General features: G+C 40.1%; 1 protein-coding gene across 10 annotated transcripts in view; it reads right to left on the bottom strand.

Annotated features, from left to right (window-relative positions):
• The window catches only part of LOC126981732 (uncharacterized), a 34,458-nt gene extending 24,744 nt beyond the window's left edge, over nt 1-9,714 (bottom strand). For 7 of the 10 annotated variants that reach the window (XR_007734106.1, XR_007734107.1, XR_007734102.1 and 4 more), the window contains exons 1-7: nt 9,627-9,708; nt 8,623-8,707; nt 7,496-7,876; nt 6,839-7,171; nt 4,411-4,623; nt 4,038-4,220; nt 2,075-2,260 (exon numbers count right to left, since the gene is read on the bottom strand). Coding sequence is in view for 4 of the 10 variants with exons in the window: in XM_050833192.1 (XP_050689149.1) it covers nt 2,075-2,260; nt 4,038-4,220; nt 4,411-4,623; nt 6,839-7,171; nt 7,496-7,876; nt 8,623-8,625 (1,299 nt within the window). In the remaining 6 variants the exon portion in view is untranslated. Of the gene's footprint in view, nt 1-659; nt 1,180-2,074; nt 2,261-4,037; nt 4,221-4,410; nt 4,624-6,838; nt 7,172-7,495; nt 7,877-8,298; nt 8,448-8,622; nt 8,708-9,626 lie in introns of those variants that run through there. The other 3 variants (XM_050833189.1, XM_050833190.1, XM_050833188.1) reach the window with 3 other exon arrangements.
• Nucleotides 9,715-12,571: the final 2,857 nt, after the last annotated feature.

The following is a 12,571-nucleotide window of genomic DNA, read 5'->3' as shown; positions in this document are numbered from 1 at the left end:
CACCATTTCTAGGGAGTCATTATTCCTGACACATTGGCACTCTTTCTGGGGACTCACTACCATTACCAGTTCCAGGCAGTGTTGGGCTTTGTTAACCAAAACATTAATGCCGTTAACTGTTGAATCATTAGCAGATAGGTCAATGATGTTAACACAGGCTGTTAATTTTACAAGTCAATTAATGGCTCGCTGTTAAAACCATTATATTGTTTGACGTAAAATTAACAGCCTATGTTAACATCGTTGACCTATCTACTAATGAATCAACGGTTAACGGCATTAATGTTTTGGTTAACCCTTTCCATTCATGACGCAGACGTTGGCGTCACAGTATGGAAAGGGTCAAGAGGAAATGGAAGAGGATTAATCCTCTTCTAAGCCTCTCAATCCCTCTTAATCATCTTCCATTTCCTCTCAAGAGGTTTAGAAGAAGATTAAGAAGAATTGGAAGAGGATTAAGAGGTTTAGAAGAGGACTCACCCTTTCCATATGGCGACGCTGTCGGACGCCCGTCAGACGGCGACATCGGCGTCGCCGGAGTGAAGGGGTCAACAAAGCCCAACATTGCCTAGAACTGGTAATGGTGGTGAGTCCCCAGAAAGAGTGCTAATGTGTCAGGAATAATGACTCCCTAGAAATGGTGCCAAGCATTTACAAATTGTGCCATTGGTTTAGGAGGTGTGCCATGGATTAAGTATTGTATTATAGGATTAGTAATGGTGGTGACTCCCTAGATGTGGTGCCATGGTGTTACGATATAGTGCCCAACACTGGCCACAAGGCACTGTTCTTGGCATGATTCCAGAATCTTGAATTCATTCCAGAATCATGATTATTTCTTACCCCATGGCAACACTCCTAGGGTGCCACCACCACCCCACACTCATCGATGGTCACCCTTTTCTTCCCTATCACATTAACGGCTTGCTTCAATACACTCATGCCCTCCTCAACTGTGCCAAACACCCTTGGAATGGTCCCCTGGCACTCCCGGGTGGTGATGGCGAACTGTGCCGAGCGAGGGCCTTCCACCTCCCACCGGCCCCACACTGACCCCGCTGCCCCAGTCTTCCTGTGGCCCCCTTGTAGCTCTGAGAGTATCGGGGCGCCCCCACTCCCATCGTCACATTCATAGTCACCCCCCATCACGAACTCCCCCTGATTGCCGCGTCCACAGACCTGGGGGGTGGGGAGGGAGGGGGAGGGGAGGGAGAGAGCAAGAGGTGGAGGGAAGGAAGGAGGATACAAGAAAGATATACAGAAGGAAGAAAGGAGTGAAGAGAAAGTGACAAAAGAGAGTGAAGAAGATATATGGAAGAGAGAAGAAAAGGAGAAAGGACAGAAGAGGTAGAAAAGAGAAGAAAGATGGGAAGGAGAGAAAAGAGAAGGTAGAAGATAATAAAGGGTTGGGAGGGAGGAAGAATAATGGATGGAAAGAGAGAAAGATGAGAAGGAAGAAGAGACAAGAGAGATATAAGGAAGAGAGGAAGGATGAGGGGGAGAGGGAGAAAGTGTGTCATGAATCTAGATGTGAGGAAATTGCCTATGAAGAAATACAATGAAAAAGAAATCTGCAAATATCACAAAAATAGCAAGAAAATGGACAGAACTGCGCTCATTGAATGGGAAAAAAATAGCAAATGTGAAGACCAAACAGAAAAAGGAAAAACTAAGAGAAAATGCACAAAATATAGAAAAAAACAAAAACGAATGGGAGAAAATGCAAGACACAAAAAATGGAAAAAAATCACAAGAAAAATATATGTTCACAAAAAATAATTAGGAAAAACAAGACAACTGGAAAAGGCCCATGAGAAAACAAAAAGCAGCAAAAAAAAGAACAAACAAAAAAGATGAGCAAGGAATGAATAAGACTGAACACAAAAATGGAGAACAGGAACAGGAAAATACAAAAATAGGAAAACAAAGAAAATACAAAAATATTAAAATATTAAAAAATGCAAAAAAATAAAAAAAATAAAAAAATAAAATAAAAGGAAAATACAAAAATAGGAAAACCTAAGAAAAGCATCAATAACCAATAAGATAAGAACAAACAAACGCACACACACACCTTTAGCATGGCAGTGTTGGCGTAGGTGTGTCGGTGCTCAGCTGTGCACAGCATCATGAACTGTCTGGCCAGGGGGGTGAACATGTCAAGGCGAATATACACGCGACCTCTGACCTCCAAGCCCCAGGCCAGGTCAAGGAATGCCAGGGTGCAGAAGTGGAAGTTGCCAGGCAGGTAATTAGACACCTGAGAGCATGTATGGAGTGATAGTATTATTATCATCATCATTATTATTATTATTATTATTATTATTGTTATTATTTCAATTCTTACATTATTATGATTTTTTTATTATTACTATTATCATTATTATAACTATCATCAGTAGTAGTAGTATAATCATGGTGCCTGAACCTGAGACGTGCATTATCATGCTCTGGCAGCCTGCTGTCACAGTGTGTCTGATTTCATGGATATTACAGCCTACACACAGGAAATAGTTATCAGTATCAATAATATGCAGGGAACAGTGATGACTATCATCAATAATTCTAATAGTTGATTTTGAGTTTCAAATTATTAACAATGTTGCAGACAGCTGTTTTGGTGATATGTAAATTCACTGATTATATCTATCAAATTGCTCTAACACTGCCCTCTGTGGAGCAAAATAGACAAAACAACTGTGTGCAACATTATTTATAATATGAAACTCAAAATTGATTATAACTGATGGTATGTGTCATTGTTACCTGCATATTACTGATACTGACAACTATTTCCAATGAATAGGCAATCATAATCCATGAAATCAGATACACTGTATAACAGCGTGTTGCCAGAGCATGATAATGCACGCCTCTGACTCAGTTGCCACGACTATAGTGGTAGAAGCAGTAGAAGTTTTCATCAGTCTCTGTAACAGACTTTATCACTACTACTACTACTAAATTACTACTACTGCTGCTGCTACTACTACTACTACTACTACTACTACTACTACTACTACTACTACTACTACTACTACTACTACTACTACTATGTGTTTCAGGTACTATGAAACACAGTTTTTCGAATATAACATTTTAACAAAGCGTTGGACAAGGATGGTATTTTGAAAGACGATGATTAAGACCCCAACCTAATTGGCAAAAATAGGCTTAGGTGCCAAATGTGAATGATTACGGCACTTGTAAGAGTAACTTCAAGGTAAACTTCACTAAAATATACAGGCACGGGTAGCGAGGCTACGTGCCGTCATCATGTACGCACCGCCTCTCGTTGAAGGCGTGACGTCAATGTGACGTTTTACTATGAAGTAGCAGTAATCACTGACTCAACTGGTAGTTCTCTCTCTCTCTCTCTCTCTCTCTCTCTCTCTCTCTCTCTCTCTACTCAACAAGAGTAGAAATGCAATGTTTTGGAGCCTTCTGATTAATGTAAAATCACTTAGGTTTAAGAATCTATGTAAATCTCTCTCTCTCTCTCTTTCTCTCTCTCTCACACACACACACACACATACACACACACACACACACTAGTTCAGCCCTATACATAGGGATGATGCTCATTTGAAATTATTATATATTTGCGAAAAAGTTTTACTCGCAGGAAATTATTTATCCTTTGCACGGAAAATACGGTCTTTGGTACAACATGCTGTAAGTATATAACATAGTGCAGTGGCTGAACTATTTTTACTGTGTGTATGTGTGTGTGTGTGAGAGAGAGAGAATTGCCAGTTGAGATGATGACTACTACGTCATAGTTACACGTCACATGGACGTCACGAACGAGAGGCACCTAGCCTCGCTACCCGTGCCTGTATAATTTAGTGCAGTTTACCTTAAAGTTACTCCTACAAGTGCCGTAATCATCCACATTTGGCACCTAAGCCTATTTTTGCCAATTAGGTCAGGGTCTTAATCATCATCTTCCAAAATACCATCCTTGTCCGATGCTTTGTTAAAATGTTATATTCGAAAAACTGTGTTTCATAGCGCCTGAAACACATAGTAGTTACCTGCAAGGTTTGGGCATGTGCAGGTGGAGGGTGGTTACATAGGTGATACAGGTGCAAACGATCGCCTTCTAAGGTAAACATTGAGGAGCGGGGGTTGCTTGAGCCCTCCCGGTGCACCCCCCACACCTGTCCATTCTCCAGCATCCTCTTCACCTGCGGCGTCATGGTGCGTATGTCATGTGGCTGGAGGGGAAGGAAAACGGGGGAAGTATGAGTTAGCAATCTTTTTCAATGTAGCCAAACCCCATAAAAGTGATTCATAGAAACCTCAAAGAGAACAGGGTCTGGTTAACTGGTATTGTTGGAACTCAAGAAATCAGAAGTATTGTTTGATGAAGAGAATAGTGAGATGGGTTGTGATTGTGTTACTTACTGTGAGTGTGTGCGTGTGCGAGGGCAATGGAGTGAGTGTGTTTTGAGCTCTCACAAGGACATCAGCATTGTCCTCAGCACCAATGTCGACACCAGCCTCGGAACCAATGTCATCACCACTGAGGTCAGCACCACCAATGAAGTCAGCACCACCCTCAGCACCAATGCCTTGAGCTGCCAGGGTGCTAAATGCTGCCTGTGTAGCCCCCAGGACCTGCAGCATTGAAGATATTAATCACCTTAGAGAGTGAGAAAAAAAGAAAAAATAAATAAATAATAATACCTCTGTTTATGAGTGCCTTAGTTTACGAGTGTTTTAATTTACGAGCAAAAATATTCACAAAAAATTCCCTTGGTTTACGAGCGGTGACTTGGTGTACAAGCATGTTTGTACAGTTGAAGACACAAGCGTGGGTTCCTTTTTTCACCACAAGAAGCTCAGAGCTGAAAACAATGGGAATGGAGTCTCAAGCTGATGTCACACTGGGCCTTTTACCTCCAACTGCATTGGCTGTAGGTGCAACAGGCAACTCCAACATTTCCAGGTGTGTGTCACACACGACCAAGGTTGGTTGCCTGTATCAACAATGTAAACAAACCAGATGCCCTGTGTCCACATGGCGCCATTTGCAAAAGTAAGGGCTGTTGTGGCTTGTGGTGCTAATACTCAAATTACAGACTTGTTGCTACAGTTAAATTGAAGGAAGAAGTGGTTGTGGGTACGATCATGGTTTCAAAGAGGGAGGACAGGAGTGTTTACTCAAACCAACAACTCGCTCCCGGTTGGGCGTTCGGGCAACCACGGTTGCTCCTAGATCCAATGGTTGGAGGAAAACGCCCAGTGTGACACTGCCTTTAGTGCACGTTGTACACTCATAGAGGTAGCATCCACACGTTCGTGTATGCTTACGTTTGTGCTCTAGTGCATGTTTTTTGTGTTTTCAGCATTATATTATTATATTATTTACATATACTATATAATTTATATAATTTATATTTATATAATTATACTATATTATATATTACAGTCGTCCCTCAAATAGTACAGGGATTAGGAACCCAGGCCCCCCGTCCTATTCGAAAATCCATATAAAATTAGTGCCCCCCCCTAAAAACTACGGAATCCAGGTCCCGCCTGGCTCAGCTGTTACCCACGGGCCCAAATTGCCAGTTATGCATTTTCTGCTGCAGTCACAGTGCAGTGTTACAACACTGGGGGGGGTCAAGGGGGTCAAAGCCCCCCATTAGAGGTCAGGTTATTTAAAGTTCGGTTGTAGTAGTTTAAATATGCATCCCTTAACTATATAATATGGAGGCGTAATGTCGTATTTTGGAGGCGCAGAGTCAATCTCCACAATTACCATTTCGTATCTTATTTCAAGTATGATTTAGAGAGCAATAGAAACTGTGGTAGAGAGTAAGAAAGAGTGTGAGTGTATGATTCACTCACTGGCAATGTGGAAGGAAGCGCTGCCAGGATGGCTCACTTGCCCAGTGTGGTAACACTACAGCAGAAAATGCATAACTGGCAACTTTGGCTGGCGAGTAGAAGCTGAGCCAGGTGGGACCCCGATTCCATAGGAGTGCCCACTCCTGCCCACCAATTTCTTGTTTAAAGTAAGAAAATGCCTATTTATGTGTTTATAATAGGTTAACTTTTGGACAAATAGAAAAGGACGGCCTTTATCTCCACTCTTGCAGCACTCTTGGAGCATTGGCAGTTACTGCGGGAAGAATTTCTTTTACACTATGATAGATCCAGCGAACACTGCTCTCATTCACATGGTATGCTCTCCGTACTGCAACATAACTCATACCAAAACGTAACTTCTCCTAAATCTGAATTCTTCTGCAAGGTGAACACCTTTCTCAAATGGTTCTGGGTGCTTTCAGCAGGTGTTCTGGTAGAACAGTGTTGCCACTCACGCCATGGCTACTTGGTGCAATGAGCAGGAAATTTAAAAATCCTAAAAAATTCTTCCATGACAATCCGTATAAAACTGAAACCATACTATAGGAAACCATACTATTTGAGGGACGACTGTACTTATATTTGAATTATTATACTATTGTTTATATTATATTATTTATCATTGCTATTTGTTAGTGAACTTACTTTTATTCTGTATAAAATAACATGTATAATGATTTTTATTTTAATACTTAGGGGGGATATGGGATGCATTAATGGGTTTCACATTAATTTAAATGGGGAGATTCGTTTTGGTTTACGAGTGTTTTGGCTTGCGAGTAAAATTCTGGAACGAATCAAACTCATAAACCGAGGTATGACTGTATACTGATGTGAAAGTTATCTTACTGAATTAATTTATAGCTTAGTTCAAATGAATCGAAAGTAAACCAATAAAAACAGATTAAAAAAAAGAGGAGGAAAAGTCACACAGCCACCCACATCCCCACACACACACCTGGCACGATGTAGTCAATGCACCATCGCCCTCATCATAACAGAGGCGGCCACTCCTCTCCCTCCACTCCTCCACCTGCTCCACCCTGCCGGCAACTCTCTCCACCACAATATCCGCTTCCTGTGCTGTGCTGACCGACTCAAGGCGACTCAGAGCCACCTGGAGCTGTAGGACGTAACCTTTGCCCTCCTCCGCCAGGTCCCGCACTTTCCCCAGTGACCCGTTCAGCCTCACGAGGGCCGCCCTGTTGTCGCCCACCAGGTTACCGAGTCGGTTCAGGAGAGTCGTGTGGCGAGCTCTGGGTTCTTTTAACTTCTCCTGGTGTTGCTCGAGCTGAGGGAATGATTGGCATGCTTGAGTGGGAGTTTTTGTCTGATTTATTTATTGATTTAAAGATGTTTATTTTTTATAGTGATTGTGACAATACCAAAGATTATCTATAGTCAGACAATTTGTTCCTTGTACTATGACTACTATATGAACTCTGGAACTCTTATTTACTACTTCAAATACTATTAATGTTACTGTTGCTGCAACTAAAACTACAACTATACTACTACTACAACTACTACTACTACATCTACTACAACTTCTACTGTTACTACTACTACTACAACAACTACTACTGTCTCAACACCAGCACACACAAACACACACCTGCGTCTGAGTAGCGCCACATGCCACCAGCAACTCAATCACCTTCTCCTTCATAGCCTCCGTATCCGGCTGCTTCATTGCACCCTCCTCACAGCACCCTGCTCCCTCTGGCCCTGCTGCAGCTACTACCCCAGGAGGCATCACCAGGCACTTCAGCTGATCTATGAGTGCCTCCATCCCATAGTTAACCGGGAAGTGGGTGGCTCTGGGGGCTGGGTGCTGAAGGCGACACTCGGGACAGGCTAGACACCCGGCCCCCTTCTTCAGGAGATGCGCCACGCAGGAGGTGCAGAAGGTGTGCCCGCAGGGGAGTGACCTGGGTCGGTGCTCCTCCCCTGGGGTGAACATGGCAAAGCAGACCTTGCACTCAGCCGGGTTGTCCTCCAAGGGTGAAAATGAAGGCAAAAATTGGGATGTGATAAAAAATGGGTTAAAAGGTTAACTGACTGATTGGGGTATAGGTTTATGGCACTGCAAATGCTATGGGCATTGACACCAAATAAACTGTTGAGAAAGACTGACTAGTATAACATGTATAAAATCAAGGGTGTCTAATAAAGCTCATAAAGCAAACAAAACAGTGACATACTAGTCAGTTTTGTGGGAAAAGAGGAAAGTTTAGAAAAAAAAAAATCAAAGGTATGAGAAAAAAGTTTACAGTAGGAGATGGAGCAAATAATAATGTAAAAAAAGGGGATGCAAATGAGGGTAGTAAGCACAATGTAATGGGATATGTGAGGGAGTGGAAGAGGCATTAGTGGAGTAACCGTAACTGGATAATTTAGTAATGCATATTTTCTCACCTGGTGATTAAGCTTGCAAAGGTAATCAGGTGAAGAAATAAGGAAAAATGAGAAGCGTGTCCCCGGTTTTTGGTATGTTGTTGACCCGCAGTGGGTTCACATTTTGACCCTTTTTAAGTTTATTTAATGGTCTCCGGGGTTACCTCAGGCTGGAATAGGTGGATAATTTAGTAATGCATATTTTCCCACCTGGTGATTAAGCTTGCAAAGGTAATTAATATACTGAGGGACTACATATATGCCTCATGAAATATTGGAAAGCACAGGGCGATATGGTAGAGGAAAAGGAGGCATGGGTGAGGAAATGGCAAAAATCTCTCTTACCATAATTAGAGGCTTCCAGGTGGTATGGTTATGTGGTATACAGGTGAGCTGGTGTAGAGGAGTGGTGGAAGAGTACTTGAAAACACTGGAAAAAATCAAATGCAGTGGAATAATGGTACAATGGAAAATGATTAATTTATGAAAATAATAAAACAATAATCAGTTTTATAATCAACATAAAAACTTATTCCTTTCTCTGTTCTGGTTTATCTTCCCTTGATCTCTAATACCTCACTCTTCAGACCAATTGAAGAATGGCGGAAATGTGGTGCAATAAACACTTGAAGGATGAAGGATGGTCGCTGAATGTCTAGCCACATACTAAAAATGAGAAGACCACCAGGAAGGCCAAGGAAGACGTGGAGAAAGGTGGTGGAGGAAAATATGAGGAGGTTGAACATCACGGAAGAAATGGCTATGGACCGGCAACAGTGGAGGAGGCTCATATCCCGTCCAACCCCACCATAGGGAATAAATGGACGTTAAATGACAATGATGATGATGACATACTAAAAATGAGCAAACTTATGCAAAATTGATGATGATGATGATCTTGTCTTGTTAGTTCCCCTCCTTTTACTGACAATCTTCTACCTTTTAATTTTGTCGCAGTGCTGCCTTTCTCTCCACCTTCCACCAATAAGTTCATGCTGGCTGCTCTTCTAAACTCGCTAACTCCATGCCTACACCCCTCCCCTAGTGTCACTGATAATGACTTTCTACCCTTGCCCACCCCTATGCTATCCAAATCCCTTATGCAGTAGCTAACCTGCATCTTGAATCTTTTATCCCTATCGCTGGTAAACTCTGGAACATTCTTCCTTTGTCTTTATTTCCTCCCTCCTATGACGAACGCTTTCCTAACCTCGCCCCTCCCACGGCAGTTTCACCCTTACTTTTCTCCCTAACAACCTTGACAAGGCGTACCGGTGCCCGCCACACACACATCTGCCCGCTCCTGCCACACGTAGGCTGGCCGCCATCGTGTGCCTCGCGTTAAATACCTCGGTGGAGGAGTAAATGTAGCTCCCCGCCCTGCTGCCCGAGTGCCTGTCACGCGGCCGGAACAGCTGATCGCCGCCTTCCTCTTCCTCTTCTTGTGTCCTGCTGCGTTTGTTTTTATTGTATTATTTATTTATTCATTTTATTCATCTATTTATCTTAAATGGTTGTTTGATCATTGTATTGAAATAAATCTCCCAGCACCTCCTCATACTCAAGTTGTTAATTATTATTGCTATTATTATTATTATTATTATTAATAATAATAATAATAATAATAATAATAATAATAATAATAATAATAATAATAATAATAATAATAATAATAATAATAATAATAATAATAATAATAATAATAATAATAATAATAATAATAATAATAATAATAATAATAATAATAATAATAATAATAATAATAATAATAATAATAATAATAATAATAATAATAATAATAATAATAATAATAATAATAATAATAATAATAATAATAATAATAATAATAATAATAATAATAATAATAATAATAATAATAATAATAATAATAATAATAATAATAATAATAATAATAATAATAACAACAACAATAACAATAATGATAATAATAATAATTGAAATGGAAAACTATATAAAATGATTTTTATTGTACGTATTTCAATGAGCCTTTTTCCCGCCTAAAAAGAACCTCGATCACCATTCGCCAAGGCGCGTCATTTGAGCGGAGACAACCACTGTGCCGGGGTGTGCCGCTGGCCGCTCTGAAAGGCTGTCGGATTTTCATGGTGAGGGCGAAGAAAATATGAACCTCCAGTGACAATGAATTTAGAAAGCGAAGAAAAATGTGAACGAAGATTATGAAAGCACCTAAAGGGAAACATATGCGAATTCATTATAGTGAGTACAAGAAAAGAATTGATTGATTGATAGTTTATTGTTACAAGTAAGGAAAAGAAAAAAAAATGTGAGTTTGATTGCGAAGAAAAGATACATTTGATATCATAGTGGAGGCGACGGGAAGAGAACGTGATAGTGAACAGCGAAGAAAAAATGAATGTGAAAATGACGAAAGTGAGGAAAATGCATGAATCAATAGTGAAGAAAGCGAAGAAAATGTGCAAATTGATAGTGAAGAAAGCAATGTGTAAATTGATACCTAGTGAAGAAAGAGAAGAAAATGTGTAAATTGATAGTGAAGAAAATGTGCAAATCGATAGTGAAGAAAGCAATGTGTAAATTGATACCTAGTGAAGAAAGAGAAGAAAATGTTTGAACTTATAGTGAAGAAAGCGAAAATGTGTAAATTGATAGTGAAGAAAGCGAAAATGTGTAAATTGATAGTGAAGAAAGCGAAGAAAATGTGTAAATTGATAGTGAAGAAAGCGAAGAAAATGTGTAAATTGATAGTGAAGAAAGCGAAGAAAATGTGTAAATTGATAGTGAAGAAAGCGAAGAAAATGTGTTAATTGATAGTGAAGAAAGCAAAGAAAATGCCGAAATTGATAGTGAAGAAAGCAAAGAAAATGCCGAAATTGATAGTGAAGAAAGCAAAGAAAATGCCGAAATTGATAGTGAAGAAAGCAAAGAAAATGCCGAAATTGATAGTGAAGAAAGCAAAGAAAATGCCGAAATTGATAGTGAAGAAAGCAAAGAAAATGTGTAAATTGATAGTGAAGAAAGCAAAGAAAATGCCGAAATTGATAGTGAAGAAAGCAAAGAAAATGACGAAAGTGATAGTGAAGAAAGCAAAGAAAATGACGAAATTGAAAGTGAAGAAAGCAAAGAAAATGCCGAAATTGATAGTGAAGAAAGCAAAGAAAATGACGAAAGTGATAGTGAAGAGAGCAAAGAAAATGCCGAAATTGATAGTGAAGAAAGCAAAGAAAATGCCGAAAGTGATATTGAAGAAAGCAAAGAAAATGTTTAAATTGATAGTGAAGAAAGGGAAGCAGATGTGTAAATTGATAGTGCAGAAATAAAAGAAAATGCCTAAATTGATAGTGAAGAAAGCAAAGGAAATGATTGATTGATTGATAGTTTATTGCTGCGTGTAAATTGATAGTGAAAAAGCGAAGAAAATGTGTAAATTGATAGTGAAGAAAGAAGAAAGTGCCTAAACTGATAGTGAAGAAAGCAAGGAAAATATGTAAATTGATAGTGAAGAAAGCGAAGAAAATGTGTAAATTAATCTACTTAATTCTCCGCGGGACCGCTTTCCGGGTTTGACTCTCAGGGGTGGTCCATAATATTATACTGTAGCCAGCTCCAAACCTTTAGTAGCGCAAAATATTTTATAGTGGGGCAAAATATATAGTGGTGCCATTTTAACTTTGCTCATGTTTCCCCCGAAGCTCCACCTGATCCGAAACGAACAAGCGTAAAATGAGAAAGTATGAGGAAAGAAAATCGAAAAGCGGAAGAAAAAGATAGAAGAAAAAAGAGTATCAGGAAGTCTCAACGTGCGCGTGTCAGTGAAAACGAAAAAAAAAAAAAGAAGAAGAAGAAAAGAAGAGGGAAGTGTGATAAGTTGAGGGTCACACACACGAAAAAAAAGAGGAAAAAGTGGACCAAGGAGACTCAGTGTGCGTGTGTAGCAGTGAAAAGGAAGAGAGAAGCAAGAACAAAAAGAAGTGGATAGGGTCACGGTTGGTAGCTTATTATTAACCCGCTTCACACACACCACGGGCTGAAGCGTGGGGTCTGTGTTAAGCCCTCACACACCACCGCCAAATGAATGTGATAGGTGATTGTTGTCTGTGATGGTGAGGCTATGGTGATGATGGGGGGAGAGGAAGATATGATTGAATGTGTATTGTATGATGCTAATAGGTAGGTAATGGTGGTGATGGATAGGCTATAGGGTGGTGATGGTGATGAGGACAGTGTGTATGGATGGATGGTTTGATGATGGGGATGGATAGACTATGGTGATAATGGTGATGGCGGGGGGAAT

Source organism: Eriocheir sinensis, chromosome 49, assembly GCF_024679095.1.
Source record: "Eriocheir sinensis breed Jianghai 21 chromosome 49, ASM2467909v1, whole genome shotgun sequence".
NCBI classification, from domain to species: domain Eukaryota; kingdom Metazoa; phylum Arthropoda; class Malacostraca; order Decapoda; family Varunidae; genus Eriocheir; species Eriocheir sinensis.
Note: the sequence above shows the minus strand (reverse complement) of the source record. Positions and strands in the feature narration are given on the sequence as shown.